This window comes from Gymnogyps californianus, chromosome 19 (assembly GCF_018139145.2).
Source record: "Gymnogyps californianus isolate 813 chromosome 19, ASM1813914v2, whole genome shotgun sequence".
Classification (NCBI taxonomy): Eukaryota; Metazoa; Chordata; class Aves; order Accipitriformes; family Cathartidae; genus Gymnogyps; species Gymnogyps californianus.
The window spans coordinates 9,394,173-9,408,965 of record NC_059489.1 but is presented as its reverse complement, the minus strand read 5'-3'; the positions used below and the strand labels follow the sequence as shown (position 1 = coordinate 9,408,965).

Genomic DNA, 14,793 nt, shown 5'->3' with positions numbered 1-14,793 from the left:
CTGCTTTACCTGCTAGCTGCCCCTCTCGGGTGCTCACCAGGTCCCTCGAGCAGGCTGACGGGTCCTGGTGACGGGGCTGGGCGGCTGCTGCGTGCTCGCTGGTGTTTGCTTAATGCATGGCTCAAATTCTTGCTGCTAGTTTGATCTGGGGCACAACCAAAAGGAAATAACTTTGCAGCTCGGTGTGAATTTTGATTCCTATAATGGCATTTCAAGGGAACCAGCAGGAATGAGCCTCTGCTTAGATCCTATCTGTGCGTGGTGGCTGTGGGCAATGCAGAAATAACATGTGCCCAGCCATGATAATGTGTACCCAGCTGCACTGCTTTCCTCAGCCCTGTAGCAAGAGGGGATGGGAGAGCAACCAGCACCGTCCAGGGTGGGCTGGAGCCCTTCCTGCAGCTCCTGCTCCAGCCCACCCACTCCCCTTAGAGCTCCTCCACCCCCTCCCAGCAAAGCCCAAAGTGTGTACGTGTCTAGTTGCAAGTTAATAATATCAGGGACCATTTGGGGAAGGGGAAGAAAACAGATGCTTTTTCTTCTTGAGCTCTACCCTCTCTTCTGTCATCTGCTTGGAGCAGATTCACCTGAAATGAAATAACTCGCTTTCTCTTGCTGTTTTGCATATTTGTATGTATAAGGATTTCAATGCTAATCCTCGCCAGGTGCTGGCATCGATGTTTTGTGCAGATGAACCAAGTTCAGATACCTGGCAGAGGCCAGCACTGCTGTGCCTGTGGCTTGTCACGGGGTGGTGGTGGTTAAACACCAGAACTGGTCCCTGCTGGTAAGTCCCTGCTGTCCTGGGCTGTGCCTCGCAGCAGGAGTTTAAGAGGAATTAGGTCTGGGCTTGCCCCATCGTGACCTTGGCTGTGTCTGCCTGGGTCTGTACAGGGCTATTAGCGCAAATCAAGCTCTTTGCACTCGTGATTGCCTTAAGCCATTTATTCTCCTTTGGTGTCTTCACATGAACATGACCTCTAGTGACAGGTCTTGTTCTTAGTGAAAAGAGTCACTTTCTTTTAAATACTTAAGGTTTTTTGAGGCTACCCAGTAGGGATTGGTAGAATATGTAGAAACTTGCAAAATACCCTAAAAACATACAGTTTGCTTTTCTGGGAAGTCCCTTGGTTCCCTTCCTGTTCTCCAGGATGGTGCAGGGAGGTGCCCATGGGAGGTGACCTCCATGGATGAGGCACTTGCAGGAGCCCATTGGAGCAGAAAGTCGTGTCAAAGGTGCCTTGGGCTCCTCTGGCTTTGGGTGCAGACCGGTGTGGGACACGGTCACTGCGCCTGCGTGGATGCTGGTGGAGACAGACAGGGGTGTGGGCTGGCTCTGGCTCTGCCTCCTGCTCTAAGGCTTGCTGCTGGCATCTTCCAGATATCAGTGAGGGCTCGGTAACGGGGCTTTTACGTGTCAGTCGAGCTGAAACTCAAATGTCTGGCTGATGATGAATTCATCTGCATCGGCTACATATGCATCTTGGTCTTCGCTCTAAAAGAAAAGCTGATGAAAGAGGCAGGAACACAGTCTCAGTAGGGAAGAGGCTTTTAGAGGGGAAAAATTGTTTGAAAAATAGCAAAGAGAGAGGAGGGGAAAGAAGTCTGCTGGGAAAGGAGCATAACTGCATTACTTCCTTGGAGGTCTGGGAAATACATTATGCAGAGCTCCAAACAATGTTTGCCAGCAGCAAGTCTGCTTAGATGTGTCCATGGGGGTTTCCTTGTGTTTTTTTCTTTTCTTTTTTTTTTTTTTTTTTTTTTTTTTTTAAATAGCCAAACTCTTTCTTTCCTGGGGCCCCGGGTGATCTGTGAATCCTGAGTTTGTCCGCACGCTAACGACGTGTTCTGGGCTATGCGTGCCGTTAGCATGCGGGGAGAAGGTCCACCTGGCATGGTCCAGCCCGATCCCTGGGAGAGGAGTGGGTTTGACCAGGGAAGAGCTCGGCTGGGTCACTACTACTGCCTGCGCCCAAGCAGCCTCAAGCTGCCATTTTCGGATCAGCCGGAGCTGAGCGGGTCTCTGCGGGGCTGGACGACCCTCCCTTGGCGCTGGAGCTGGGCAGGGGTGGCCCCATGGGATGGGGACGCTGCCTGGTGATTGCCGAGGAGCAGGATCAGCCCCTTCCCCTTTGCGCTCGTGTGACTCTTGCTGGGTTTGCAGGAGCCGTGCTGGGTCTGTGGGGGTCTGTGAGCCTTTCGTAGGGCCCGAGAAGACCATAGTGGGGTTTGGCTTGAGTGTGTTGGCAGTAGGTGCTCTCTTGGCCGTGTTCTCCCTGAGCGCTCTGCTCTGCTCCGTGCTTCCCTACGCAGGGCTCCTGCTGGGCGCCTGCTTGCACCTCGGCATTTTAAGTCACCATCTCATTTATTTTGGTTTCTTCCCTGTCCATGACTTGTGTGCCACAGGGCTGGTCTGCCCTTGGGGAGGTCTCATTCTTTGCTCCAGCTCTGCCACTGAAGCCTACGGCTCCTCTGAAAGGTGACTTCACCTCTCTCTGCCCCAGTTTCACCAAAGAGGAGTTGGGTCGTGTCCTGCTGGCCCATGCCACCACCGGAGGTCATGAAGATGTATGAGCGGCAGAGGTGTCCCTTTGCTTCTGGGACACTCTGGTGTTGATCTTCCTGCCCCTTCCCTGTGTGCTTTCAGCAAAGGCTCATTTCAAACAGGCTCCTTAATGCATGAGCACCCCAAAGGTGTTCCTGTACCCTGGTCTCCCCTGGGACCTCCAGGTTTCCTTTTTCAAGGCAACATCTGCTCAACTGTCCTGCATGGGCGTGTGTCCCCATCACCTCCAGAGCCTCCAAGGGCGACCTGCAGCAAGTGGAGTTGTCCCAAGGAGGGCTTTCCTCTAGCTGGCTTGGGAACCCCCAGCAGTAAAAACACCTTCAGAGAGGACTGAGGAGCGAGGGAGGGTCATGGCCAGGCGCCCTCATTGCTGTCTGCAGCTGGACTGCAGCCCTTGGATGTGGAGCAGCGTGGCACTGGAGGTCACGTCCATGCTGTCAGCAGGAGCGTTTAGCAGGCAGGGATTTCCCGAGAGGCTGATCATTGGGGTTATGCAATCTCTGCAGCTTTCCTCTGCTGAGACTTTTGTCGTAGAGATTTTCTGACATTTTTGCCCTCTGGAACAAGCAGTGTCTCTTTGGTGCTGTGTGAGCCCCTGGAGAACTAGCAGAGCCTTTTTTAATCCCAACCGATGGATGCGAGATGCAATCCTGGCTCATGCACGACAGCAGGCTGGTGCTCAGCGCAGGAGGGAGTGGGAGCAGGAGCAGGTATAGTCACCTGTGGCCATTTCCACATTGTGCTGTCCCTGGACAGTGGGTGACAGTGGATGACAGCGTGGATAGGGCTGGAGGAGGTTTCACACCATGGTCTCTCCCCAGCTTGATTTACGCATCGCGGGCGGGCTGGCCATGCAGCCAGCGTCGCCCGTGCTCTCATCCCAGCTTCGCCAAGGATGCTTGTAGCTTTGGGCGAGTTCCTGCAGTCCTCTGTGGCCGAGCATCCATGCAGAGATAAAAGCCCTCTCTCACTTCACGGGGCTTTGCGATAGCAGGGCGCTTTGAAAGGGGAATGTTTTAAGTGTTTGTCTGCAAACTGCCTCTGAGACGGACACGTGCTGTCGTGCTTTTAAGAAAATGTCTTTATTTGTCCTATCTGAAAGGAAGCAATTCCCCCTCTGTGTCTAGTCTTTGAATGCCCCCTCTCTGCTGGGGGATTGCAGCAGCCCCCCACCTCGCTAGCGGTGCACGAATCCCCTTTTTTTTTGCTGTATTTTTCAGGCTCCGACCGCTAGACATTGAGTTCATGAAACGCCTGAGCAAAGTGGTCAACATCGTCCCCGTGATTGCAAAAGCCGACACGTTGACGCTGGAGGAGAGGGACTACTTCAAACAAAGGGTAAGGGGCTGGCGGCTCTTATCTGGGCTCCCATCTCTTGTCCTCCATCACCTCCTGCCCCTTTCCCTCTCCCCGGCTCCCCCTGCCTTCCCCCGGCTGGGCTGGGAAGGCGAGCGCCTGGCCGGGAGCCCAGCGCATTCCTCCGGCTGCAGCTCTGAGCGATCCCACGTGGCCGGAGGAAAGGCCTGCGCTCCAAGCAGTTCCTTGTGTTTCTCTTGGATCTTTGTCAGTGCAGGATAAGTTTTGAGCTCTAAGTCTCAGGGCCTGTTTCTCCTGCCTCCTTTGTTGTTGTTGTTGTTATTTTCAGGCTGGTTTTTGTTATTTTGGGAGGTAGATGGTGCTGCACGTAGAGGCTGGAAAACCCATCCTGTGCAGCATCATGTACTGATACAGGAACTGGGCAAAAAAAATGTGTGGGTTTGCTGAGCTCAGCTGGGCAAGATTTATGGGGGAAGCAAGGTATGAAATTCCCTTGATCGCCTTGGTCGGGAGCTGGTGGTGGGGAGCCGAGGAGGGGCTGTCTGAATCCACAGCAAGGCGTGGGCTTTCCTCCGTGCATGCACGCCCGGTGGTGCCAAGAGGTGGAGACGCCCCGCTTTGGGGTTGGTAAGGGGCTATAAATCCGTTTGTGTAGCTGATGGATGTGACTGCAGGCGTGATGGCCTCAGCATTCCCTGCAGGAGTGAGCAGGCCACCAAGCTCTTTGGTCCATGAGTCTGAATTGCAAGGAAGTGCAGCGAAGGGAAAGGGGGTCTTGCCAAAAGGGCGTTTTTAGGGGCCACCTCCACTGGTTATGGAGAGGACAGCACATGAGCTATTGTTCGATGCCTCCGTGCAGGAGAGGATGAGCCACCAGTGTCTTCCCAGTTCTTGATGAGCTGGATCAGGCACTGAAATATCCAGTCTGGTTTTGGGGGCTGAATCCAAACTCTGCAAGCAGTTCCCTTTGCAGTGAGCTAGAGGATGGCTGGAAACGGAGCCGAGAGGTAATCCAGGCTGGGCTTGATCAGCGTGTCAGCCTGTTTGCGTGGAGATCTGCGAGGAGCTGGTGCGGGAGGATGGGGGTGTGAGTCCACGGTGCCACATCTGCTCTCTGCAGTGGCTTTTGCAGACTGCTGGCTCCGTTCAGAGGTTACGAGTGCATGCATCCGTGTGTCTGCGGGCGGCTGGCTGGCTCTGGGACTGTCAGTCTGGGACCTAGAATGTCACCTGGACACTCTCAGCTGCCGATACCATCCTTGTGTAATGAAAGACCATGGGGAGACCACCTGGCTCACCCGCTCTGCACCGGCACAGGATGAGCTTGCCCTATCTCTAATTACATTCCTGATTGTAACCAGACCCCCAAAATCCTTCCAGATGGAGGGAGAACACGTAGCCACGTGGCGTGTTTGCAGTGCCCCTTCTGCAAGGGGCCTGCCCTCCTTACGCTCATGGCTCCAGATCCGCTGGTGTAAATGAGAGGGCAGGTAATCGGTCCAGGTGGGCACAGGCTGGGACCTTTTCCCTTTGCTCCAGCACGCTTGCCTGCGTGCTTCCAAAAAGCAGAGCCCCGTCTGCATCTGGGGGTGTAGCTGGTTCGTTCGGAGAGGCGATGGATTTTTGGGTTTGGATCGGGGTGGGCAGGTGATGGTGAAGCACTAGCCTGGCTCCAAGCTACCTAGGTTGATGCCAGCGCCGCACTGAGTTAGTGGAGTGGGCTCCGATGCCCTGTGGAGTTGGCTTTGTTGGGTTGTTCCCCTAAAAATAGTGTGTGGGTTTGGCTGGGGGGTGGGAGGCCGGCTGGGAGGGTTTCTTTGGGCTGGATCCGCTTCTTTTGCCAGCCTGCAACGTAGGGCTGACGTGGAGGAGTTTATTGCCATAGGAAGCGATGGGAGCGGGCGCGCAGGCTGGGTTTGGGTTTGCAGCTTTGTTGGAGAAGGCTGATCCTCCGTGCTCCCCGTGAGCTGAGCCTCCACCCAGGAATCAGATTTCTGCATCTCTTCCCCTTGCACAGAGGCAATATCATTAGAAGCTGCTCTTCTAAGCTGTCTGTGTCCCTGTCCCCTCAGATCAGGCGCTGCCATGACTCCTTTACCAAGGGGCATAAGCAGACAGCAGAAAGCAACTTCTTAACTTTGGGTTACGTGCCTGGCAGCTAGATTCCCCATTGCTTGGTGCAGCTTGTATTGTCTTATTGTCTTTTTCAATCGAAAAGCAACGCCCAGCTCATAAAACTTCGTCTCACTCTCAGCCTGAACCGTGTCTTGGCACCAGGTTCTTGCAGAGATTCCAGGGCAAGCGCTTGGTAGGTGTGTAGCAGTTAAACACAGGTCTCTCTCCCCAAGGTGGGCAGTGTTTAGGATGGAGAAGGAAGATGTTGCTGCTGGGCATTGCTCATGAGAGCCTCTTGGGTCGGCTGGGAGCTGCTGCCATGGTGGGAGTGCAGCTCCTCTGCCCGTGTCTGCTTCATGTGTTCCTCTGCTCTTCTCTCCTAGATAATGGCCGATCTTCTTGCCAATGGGATCGATGTGTATCCTCAGAAAGAGTTTGATGAAGACTCTGAAGATCGGCTAGTGAATGAGAAATTCAGGGTTAGTGCGTGGTGTTGCGGGTTGGATGTGTTTGGATGGGCCCTGCAGCTCTGGGTGCTGGTGCTGTCCTGGGGGGGTCTCTTGCAAAGTGCCTCTATTTTCTTTCCAAAGCTGCTGTGGGTCTGCCCAGGGCCTGGGTCCTGGGGTCTGCCCAGGACCAAGGATCCTGCCAGAGCTCAGCAGGGACAGAAAGAGGGTGAGGAAGGTACGTGGGGAAGGTGTCCTCTCCTGTCCACGTCGCTGCTCCTTCCCTCCGCCCTGTTCCTCAAAGGTGCCCTCAGCACCCAGCGGGCAGGGAGGTCCCATGGCCCCTTGCCCTGCCCCAGGGGCAGGGAGTGCCGGTGTCTGCCCATCCCTGGCTAGGGCAGCAGCCTTCCCGGCACCGGCACCGGGAGGGAATTTGCCCATAGGCTGCTCTGCTTCCGTGGCTGTCAGTTCCTTGCTGTAGGAAGTAGCTAACAGTTTTCTGGCTCAAAAGAGTGGATTGGACAAATTCAAGGAGGAAAAATGTTTTTTGGGAACTCTAAGTACAAAGACACCGCCCTGGATCAGGAAATGACTGAGCCACAGGTTGCCAGATGCTGGGGGTGATTCCCAGGGAAGCATCATGATACCTTTGCCGTGGCTGTACGCTGGCACCTGCCAATGAGGTGCTGGGCTAGACTGGTTTTGAGCTGGTTTTAGACTGATTTTGGACTGGGCACATGTGCAAGAGATGCTGCTGCCCAGGTCCTGGGCTGCCTGCGGTCCCTGGCAGGCAACACTGCTCAGGAGCATAAGGGACAGACCAGCTCATCCCATGAAACTCTCTCCTGAAAACAGCTTGACGTAGGACTTTGCTCGCTGGCTTGGTTTCCTGACCAGTTTTCAGGAGGAAAACGTAACCTTGTTTTTCTCTTTCCTCAGGAAATGATCCCGTTTGCAGTGGTGGGCAGTGACCAGGAGTACCAGGTTAATGGAAGAAGAATCCTTGGAAGGAAGACCAAGTGGGGCACCATTGAAGGTACCTTGTCCTTGTTTCCCTACCTCCTGAGCCCATCTCCCTGCCCTGACAGAAGGTGATGAGGTCCAAAACCAGCAGTAGAAGTCGAGGTGTATATAGTGCTTCCCTGCCCCTCCAAAGAAAATCAATTCCCTGGTGTTTGAGGACTGGGAACACCTTGGCCAATGCTCCTGCGCCGAGTTCCTGGGCCTTTGTGCGGCTCGGGGGGCTTCTGAGTGCCAGAGGGGACACTTCGGGGTGTCTTGTGGCCTGGCTTCTGCTTGTTGCACAGTTAAATGCCTGATGGCTGGAGCTGAGGGCACACAAGTGACATCTCTGTGTCTCAAGCCCAGATTAGAGCCTTCCTCTGGCATCTGTACCCTCCACCATGCATTTGGTTGGTGCCCTTGTGGGATCTCTTCCCTCTTCCATTTTCATCCCCTCAACATCTTCCTTTTTTCTCCCCCATTTTAAGTCATGGTTTAAAGGCCAGATGAAAGCTCCTGGCTGCAGCACATCTACGCGTTTCCCTGTCCCTGGTTTCTGGCAGCCAACTGGCACATCTCCAGTGCCACCACTCTTAGTTTCCTCCCCTTCGTTTCACACGTTTCTCTCATTTATGAGTCTCTTTAATAGGAATCCTGTGTTGAGGGATGGCTTACCAAAGATGCCAGGAAAATCAGTGTATTTTAAAGCTCTGCTGCCCTCTTGTGCTCTGTCCCTGGAAGCTCTGAGTTTAATGGATTCATTAAACCACTCGCCTTCTGCGTGTGGCATCTGCCTTCAGCACGGGGACCCAGCCGTGGCCACGGGCAGCCTTTGCAAACAGTGTTATTTGTTCTCTTGCCATTCCTGCATAATGTACAAGCCTGTTTGGGTAAAAAAAAAATCAAAAAAGGGAGTTGATCCTCTAAATTCAAATGCCTGGTAAACTGCGAGCTGTCAGATTAATTGTGGTGGAATAACACCCCTTGATTTTTCCCTCTTGCAAACACTCTGCCTTGCTCCCAGCCCTGTTCAGACAGCAGTAGCCTTTGTCAGCAAGAGATTGCATCCTTCCGCAGCACCGACAGCCCGGGCAGCACAGTCACTGACGTGCCTGGGATGCTGCGGGATGCTCATGGCAAAGCTACAGATGAAACAATTCTGTGGAGACATGCCTGGCGCTTGCTGCAAAGCTCACCCTGTCCCTTTCCCTGCCTTGTTTGGGGCCCGCTTAAGCTTGCGTTGGTCTGAAGGGGGGGTTGCGCTGGGGGATGCTGCTGGGAGCTCCCTTGTTTGGTGGGACATGGTTGGAAGGGACTGGGAATGCTCAGTCAGACCTCACCAGCCATGAGTTGGTCGTGCTGAGCTGGGGCAGGTACCTGGGTACCAGCCTTACAGCAGCAAAGAGGACTCGAGTCCTGCACCCTATAGCCCCTGGGGGTAAGTCCCCGTCTCAGCCCTCCACATGCTAGTGAAACCCCATGGGGTCCTCCTTACCCCGAGTGGTTGCCATACTCATGCCGTGGGTGCACGCTGATGGGTTTCTCTCTCTTCCTACCAGTGGAGAACACGACACACTGTGAGTTCGCCTACCTGCGGGACCTCCTCATCAGGTCGGTAGGACCGTGCCCTGTCCCTGTAGCCTTCGGTCACCAGGTGGCATCCAAAGAAAGGGGAGAGCCCAGTCCAGCTTGAAGCAGCCGCTGCTTCGCTCTGCTCCTCCCTCCCTCCCTCCCTCCCCTTCCAGCCTGCTGCAACGGCTGCAGCCCCTCTGTGAAGGGTGGCCCCACTCAATGGGACATGGCTTCAGGGGGCTTTTCTCAGCTACGGTGCTGAGTTAAGGGAGGAGGGGAGCAGTGGATGGGTGAGGACAGACTCCAAGATTGCTGGCAGCATGCAGTGTGGCTCCAGCTCGCCTGCAAGCAGCTGGGAAGTCTTTTGGCCTTAGGGATCCCTCACTAGCCCCGGGTCCTACCCCCAGTCTGAAGACATCACCCTCCTGCATCTCAGGATCGTGCCATTGGGGGGTCTGGGCGATCGCCGGTCCCTCTTGAAAGAGGCGTCCCTGCTGCAGGGGAATGGGAGGCTGAGCCCCCTTGGCTTGCTGGAGGGGGCATTGGGCTCCTCCTAAATTTGGCTGCAAGACAAACTCTGCCCATGTGAGCTGTTGCTGGCAGATAGTTGTGTGGGGCTGCAAAACTGGATCCCAGGGACTTGCAGGACTGGGGTCTTCCCGGATGGGTGTTACGCAGCGAGGGCTCCTGCATACCCAAGCACAGGCTGTTGGTACCAGTGAAGGCTTCTGGTCTTGGCTGCCCGTAACTGCCTTTGCTTCCCTCCTGCGCCCTAAAGATATTGTTAACCAGTAAAGCAGGAGGGGAAATTTGGGCTGGAGGGGCTGTTTGAAAGCAGAGGTTGGGGGGTGCAAGGGTTGGAGTGGCGGAGGCTGGGCTGGCCGAACCTGCGCCCAGCGAGGTGCGATTGTCCCCGTCTCCCTTTCCCGCAGGACACACATGCAGAACATAAAGGATATTACCAGCAACATCCACTTCGAAGCCTACAGGGTGAAGAGGCTGAACGAGGGCCAGAGCTCACTCTCCAACGGCGTGACCGACAAAGAGCTGGTGGCTAACGAAATGTAACCGTCTCGCTCCGTAGCCAGGACCTTGCTCGCTCACGCTCGCTATTTCTCCCCTCTTCCCCCTTTATTTTTATATAAATCCTCTGCCACTGTCCCTCTTCCCCCACCCCCCCAAACCCCCTGCCAATGTTAACTGACCAAATAACCAGACACCGTCTCTGTCGTGCGGAGCAGGGCGACCGCTCATCCCCTCTCCTTGCTTTGTGGCATGATGTTTCTTCTCAGCCCCTGGTCCAGCATCCCTGGGCTGGGGACCGTCCCCCCGCGGAGGTCGGGCTCTTGCTGGCCCCCAGCACTGGCCTGACAGCCGAGCTCGGGGGCGCAGATCTGCGGGGCTGGCGGGGTTGGGGTGCCCCCGGGAGCCCTGCCTGCCCCTCCGTGCAGAGGCTCTTCTCCGTCCGTTGAAGGCAAGGGTTTCTCCAGGTGAATGTAGCCTTCGGAAGCAAGGTACAGTGGTATGAAGAGAGCAAGACGGTGCCATCCTTGTCTCCTGCCGCCTCCTCCGAGCCCTCTGCAGCCCTCCAGGACCCGCCAGCCCCCAACCTAGCCCCTGTACCCTGCCTACATGCAATAAACTGGGAGTGTTTAGGTGTCACCTCGCCTGTCACCGACCCCCGGCCAGGCAGAGCGACCTGCTTTGGGAGAAGTGCCTTTTCAGACTGTTACTTTGCAATAGTGTGGGAGAGGGGAGGGAGGGAGGGCTTGTCTTGTCTGTCTTTGCAGCCTGCAAAAGGCCTGCGACACTTTGTAGAGACTCCTTTTCCCTCTCCCTTGGACCAGAGATGTGGCTGATGTCCTGGGAACATTTGTATATTTATTTTTCATTCAGTTGGGTGGGTTTTTTTCTGCTGAAGGCTTGGAGTACGTTTGTCCAAAGGGGGCTGAGAGTGGAACGTCTCTGCAAAGCGGTGGTGGGAGGCAGAGGGTTGTCCTGTCTGACCCTTGTGATTCTCGGGCTTTTCCCTACATCAGAGGAGGCTGTTGGGTATTTTTTAATTATTTTTTTTTTATTTTTTGGATCCCCTGTGTGACGTGTGTACATGTAACATGCTCCTCTATTTTGCTAGTCCTTGTGCAAGGGCACTGCGCATGTGTGGACCGAGCCCTGCAGCCGTGGGGAGGGCTGGAGCGGCATTCGCGGGTGCTGCGCCCCATGGACCCCCCCCCCCCCGGCTCTGCCCCGCCGCGCCTCCTCTTTCAGTGAGTCTCCAGTAAATAAGACCCTGCAACGGGGTCGGTTCAATAACACCGTGACCCAGGAGCGGGTGGTCCTGGAGCAGAGCTCTGCAGTCCTGCCTCCTGCCCTGGCTCCGCTTGCCTTTCTGTTGTCCACTCCGTCAGTCTCCGTATCCTCTCTAAGGGATAAACTTTCTGCAAATCACCCTTTTTGGGGGGGGGCACATACTAAAATGGCAGCGTGTCCCATCCTCTAGCACTGGAAGGCGCCTGCAGAGCCCACCCAATGGTCTCCACGGCGGGCAGAGCCACCTTCTTCAGCACAGGTGACCAGGAGGAAGGAGGAGGTTGCTCTCTTCTTGGTGGGGGATGCCCAGATGACGTTGCTCAGCGGAGGGTTTGCAGGGGCTCCCCGCACGTGTCCCGTCCCCCCCGGCAGCCAAAGGGGTGCGTGCGGGGGTGGCGTGCATCGCAAGGAGAATCTGCTCTCCCCCTTAACTTGTGTTCCCCCCCTACAGCAGCACGACGGAGCTGTTGGGGAAGAACAACTATCTACTTGCTGACTTGCTATGTTTTAGCAAAAACGAAACCAAAAAAAGTGTATTAACTGAAAAAATATATATATTTCAAGTGTTAAAAAACTACGAAAGGGGAGAAAATCTCTTGTGTGAGGCACTTCTGCAAATGTCATCTTAAACTTTTTTTTTTCCTCTAGTTGATATCTTAAGCTGGGCCAAGCAAGACATGCTGCTTTCTCCTTTGTAACCTGATTATTTTTTTTTGGAAGGAAAAAAAAGAAAATAATACAATAAAAAAACCTTCATCCAGATCTATTAAAATGGCCTTTTGGGGGTTATAAGCATTATGACAAATTTAGTCCATTTTTGTATAAATAATAGTGTTTAATATGTATTTCCCAAAATAAATGTTTCGAATGCAAATAGAAGGAAGCTTGTTTGGAAATGTCTGTTCCCAGCCACGGTGTGATTGTTACTGCATGGATCCCGCAGGGCTGGGAGTGATGGGAGAGTCCAGCTCCAGAGCTGCTGTGCTCTGCTCACTTTGGGGTGAATGTTTTATTTATTCCTAACCCCCTTAAGTCTTCCTGCCTCGGATATCTGCCCCAGGTACTCTACAAAATGCTGGAACTGCTGGTGCTGAGCGCCCTGGGGACCGAGCCAGCATGGCCTCTGTGTCCTTGCAAATCCCGAGGGAGGCAGGTGGGTCCCCTCCCTCTGCTTTCATGGTGAAGCTGTTTCCACTACTGTTGCTGGTATTTTTATTAAGAAGTGGGTTGCACCTAGTTCAACAGCAAGCAGCAGCTTGCCTTTCACACAAATGCGGCTTTGGCTTCGCAGGCAGATGGTCTTCAAAACCTTTCACGACTGCAGGGTTGCCCTTGGGATGCCCTTGGAAGTTGGCTTCACTTTGAGGACTCGCCTTCCTAAAAAACACGTTTCTCTCTGGTGTCGCAGACAAAACACCGTCCAGTCTGGTGTTTTAATCTGTACCTTACAAGTCTATTGTATTTTCCACCCCCCCAAGTCAGTTGAACTCAAAAGCCGTCTGGACGTGGTCCTGGGCAACCAGCTGTAGGTGACCCTGCTTGAGCAGGGGGTTGGACCCGATGGCCAAACAGAGGTCCTTTCCAGCCTCAGCCCCTCTGGGATTCTGTGGTTCTGGGACTGTATGAAAGCAAAACCAACAGGACAGAACTCAGGTTGGGTTGGGTTCCTATGGGTGTGTAAGGTACAGGACAGGTTTATGTACATTTTTCTTCTGCTTTTCTGCTGGCACCTGAGGTTTCAGAGCAGTGAATCACCTCTTCATGTATGGTATTCAGTGAGGTGTGCAGTAAAGTTTGTTGATGGGCCCCCCTTTGCCCCAATGCTAAACCCATCCCTGGCAATAGCCTTTTTTTTTTGGTGCTATACTGCAGTTTCATGGTTGCTTTAGCTCAGACACTCCTCACCCCCACAGCTCTTCTCTACCAAATGAGTCTATTGGGGAGAAGCAGCAAGATCAAGGTGTTCTTGCTATTTTAATCAGAGCAAGACCCACAGCAAAAGCTCTTGGGGGGGGGGGGGGGAGGAAATCAACATGTAGTTGTAGTCATTACAAACATGGACCATGGGCTTTGCTTCTGGACAAACCTGCAGCAGCTTTTCCCCGTATGGTGGTTTTTCTTGCGCTGGTGTCTGGTTTTTTTTGCAGCTTTCCTCAATGCCGGCGTCTGACCGTGCCCATGGAGGGAGATGGGGCAGAGGATGCTCTGGGACTCTCCAGGCAGATGCTCTCCTGGTGACAGATTGAGAAACGGTTTGTGGTTGGGGCGAGGGGAAGGCAGGCAAAATTCCCGAGCTCAGCCATAAGGGCAGCTTTTGTTTAGCCCAGAGGAGGAGCTCGGCGGGTCGGAGGTCCGTTCATGGGAATGGCTCTGGGAATGGCTTCCAGATGTTACGAAGCTCTGGAGAGGTGGGGTTAGTGAAGGGAGAGCAGCAACGCCAGATGCTCTGATGGAGCAGGGGTTTGTGTGGTGCTCTGGGAAAAATCCCAGCTAGGGGAAGGGTTTGCCATTGCAAAATCCTCCCCCCTTCTCCCCAGAGCCTTGGCCGTAGGGCAGGAGTGACCTGGGAGGGGGCGGATGGGGAGGGTTTGGGCAGAGGAGGAGGCAGGCAAGGGGCTGCTTCCCCTGCCCGCACCCTCCCGAGCTGTCTCAAGGGGAAATTTGCCTAACGATGCCGTAGCTGACAGAAAGGACCTTGCACTAATGGCTTATTGAGTGGCCTCACTTTAACAAATGAGGGAAATGAAGATGAGTGAGAGTTTAATTACCGATCAGAGCAGGGCTTTCCGCAGCGACGACGGGTGCTCGCTCCCTTTCACCTGGCTGCGGGAGGGAGAGGAGGACCCCCCAGCACAGCCAGGCTCTCGGGGTCCCTGGCAGCATTGGAGGAGTTGGCTGCTTGGCCGGGCTGGGCTGGAGGTGGCTCCCAGTTCCACCTGACCAGCCCGACCCAGAGAGCATCATCATCCAAAGAGGATAACTATAAATAATAAGAATAAAAGGGAGTATAAATAATTAAAGCAGCTCATAGTGAGTAGTTCCTGAAATGTCTCCCTGATTTAAAAACTAATTACTTGGAGGGTAATCACCACCAGAAGCGCATCTATTTACCCACAATGCTGCTCTTCCCTCCTCTTGCTTTCTCTCGCCCTCTCCTGATTGCTATCCCAAGCATCGGCGCCCAGACTTATCACTCATCCACAGCGCACAATAAGCTGTGTTGTACTCGTCCATCTCCCTGATTAATAACGTCATTGGAGACCTGTTCAGGGAGGAATAAATCCTCTCTGAGTAGGAGGCCAGGTGCCGGCAGGAGGGGAAGCTGTGGCTGCGTGGTACCCGCAGAGCCCGAGCCCTCGGAGCTGGGAGCCCGCTCTGCCCCAAAGGGCCACCTCCTGGTCCGGGGATGGTCCCTTCGGATGAGCCTGTGCTACCCAAAAAGCAGGGCACCACTGAGTCACTGCG

At 54.4% G+C, this 14,793-nt stretch overlaps 1 protein-coding gene across 1 annotated transcript in view; it reads left to right on the top strand.

The window, feature by feature from the left end:
* SEPTIN9 (septin 9) overlaps positions 1 to 10,768 on the top strand; it is a 144,200-nt gene extending 133,432 nt beyond the window's left edge. Inside the window, 5 exon segments of the mRNA XM_050908270.1 lie at positions 3,787 to 3,904; positions 6,382 to 6,477; positions 7,384 to 7,480; positions 9,006 to 9,057; positions 9,951 to 10,768. Coding sequence (XP_050764227.1) covers positions 3,787 to 3,904; positions 6,382 to 6,477; positions 7,384 to 7,480; positions 9,006 to 9,057; positions 9,951 to 10,086 — 499 coding nt within the window. The 3' untranslated portion in view covers positions 10,087 to 10,768.
* The last annotated feature ends 4,025 nt before the right edge of the window (positions 10,769 to 14,793 follow it).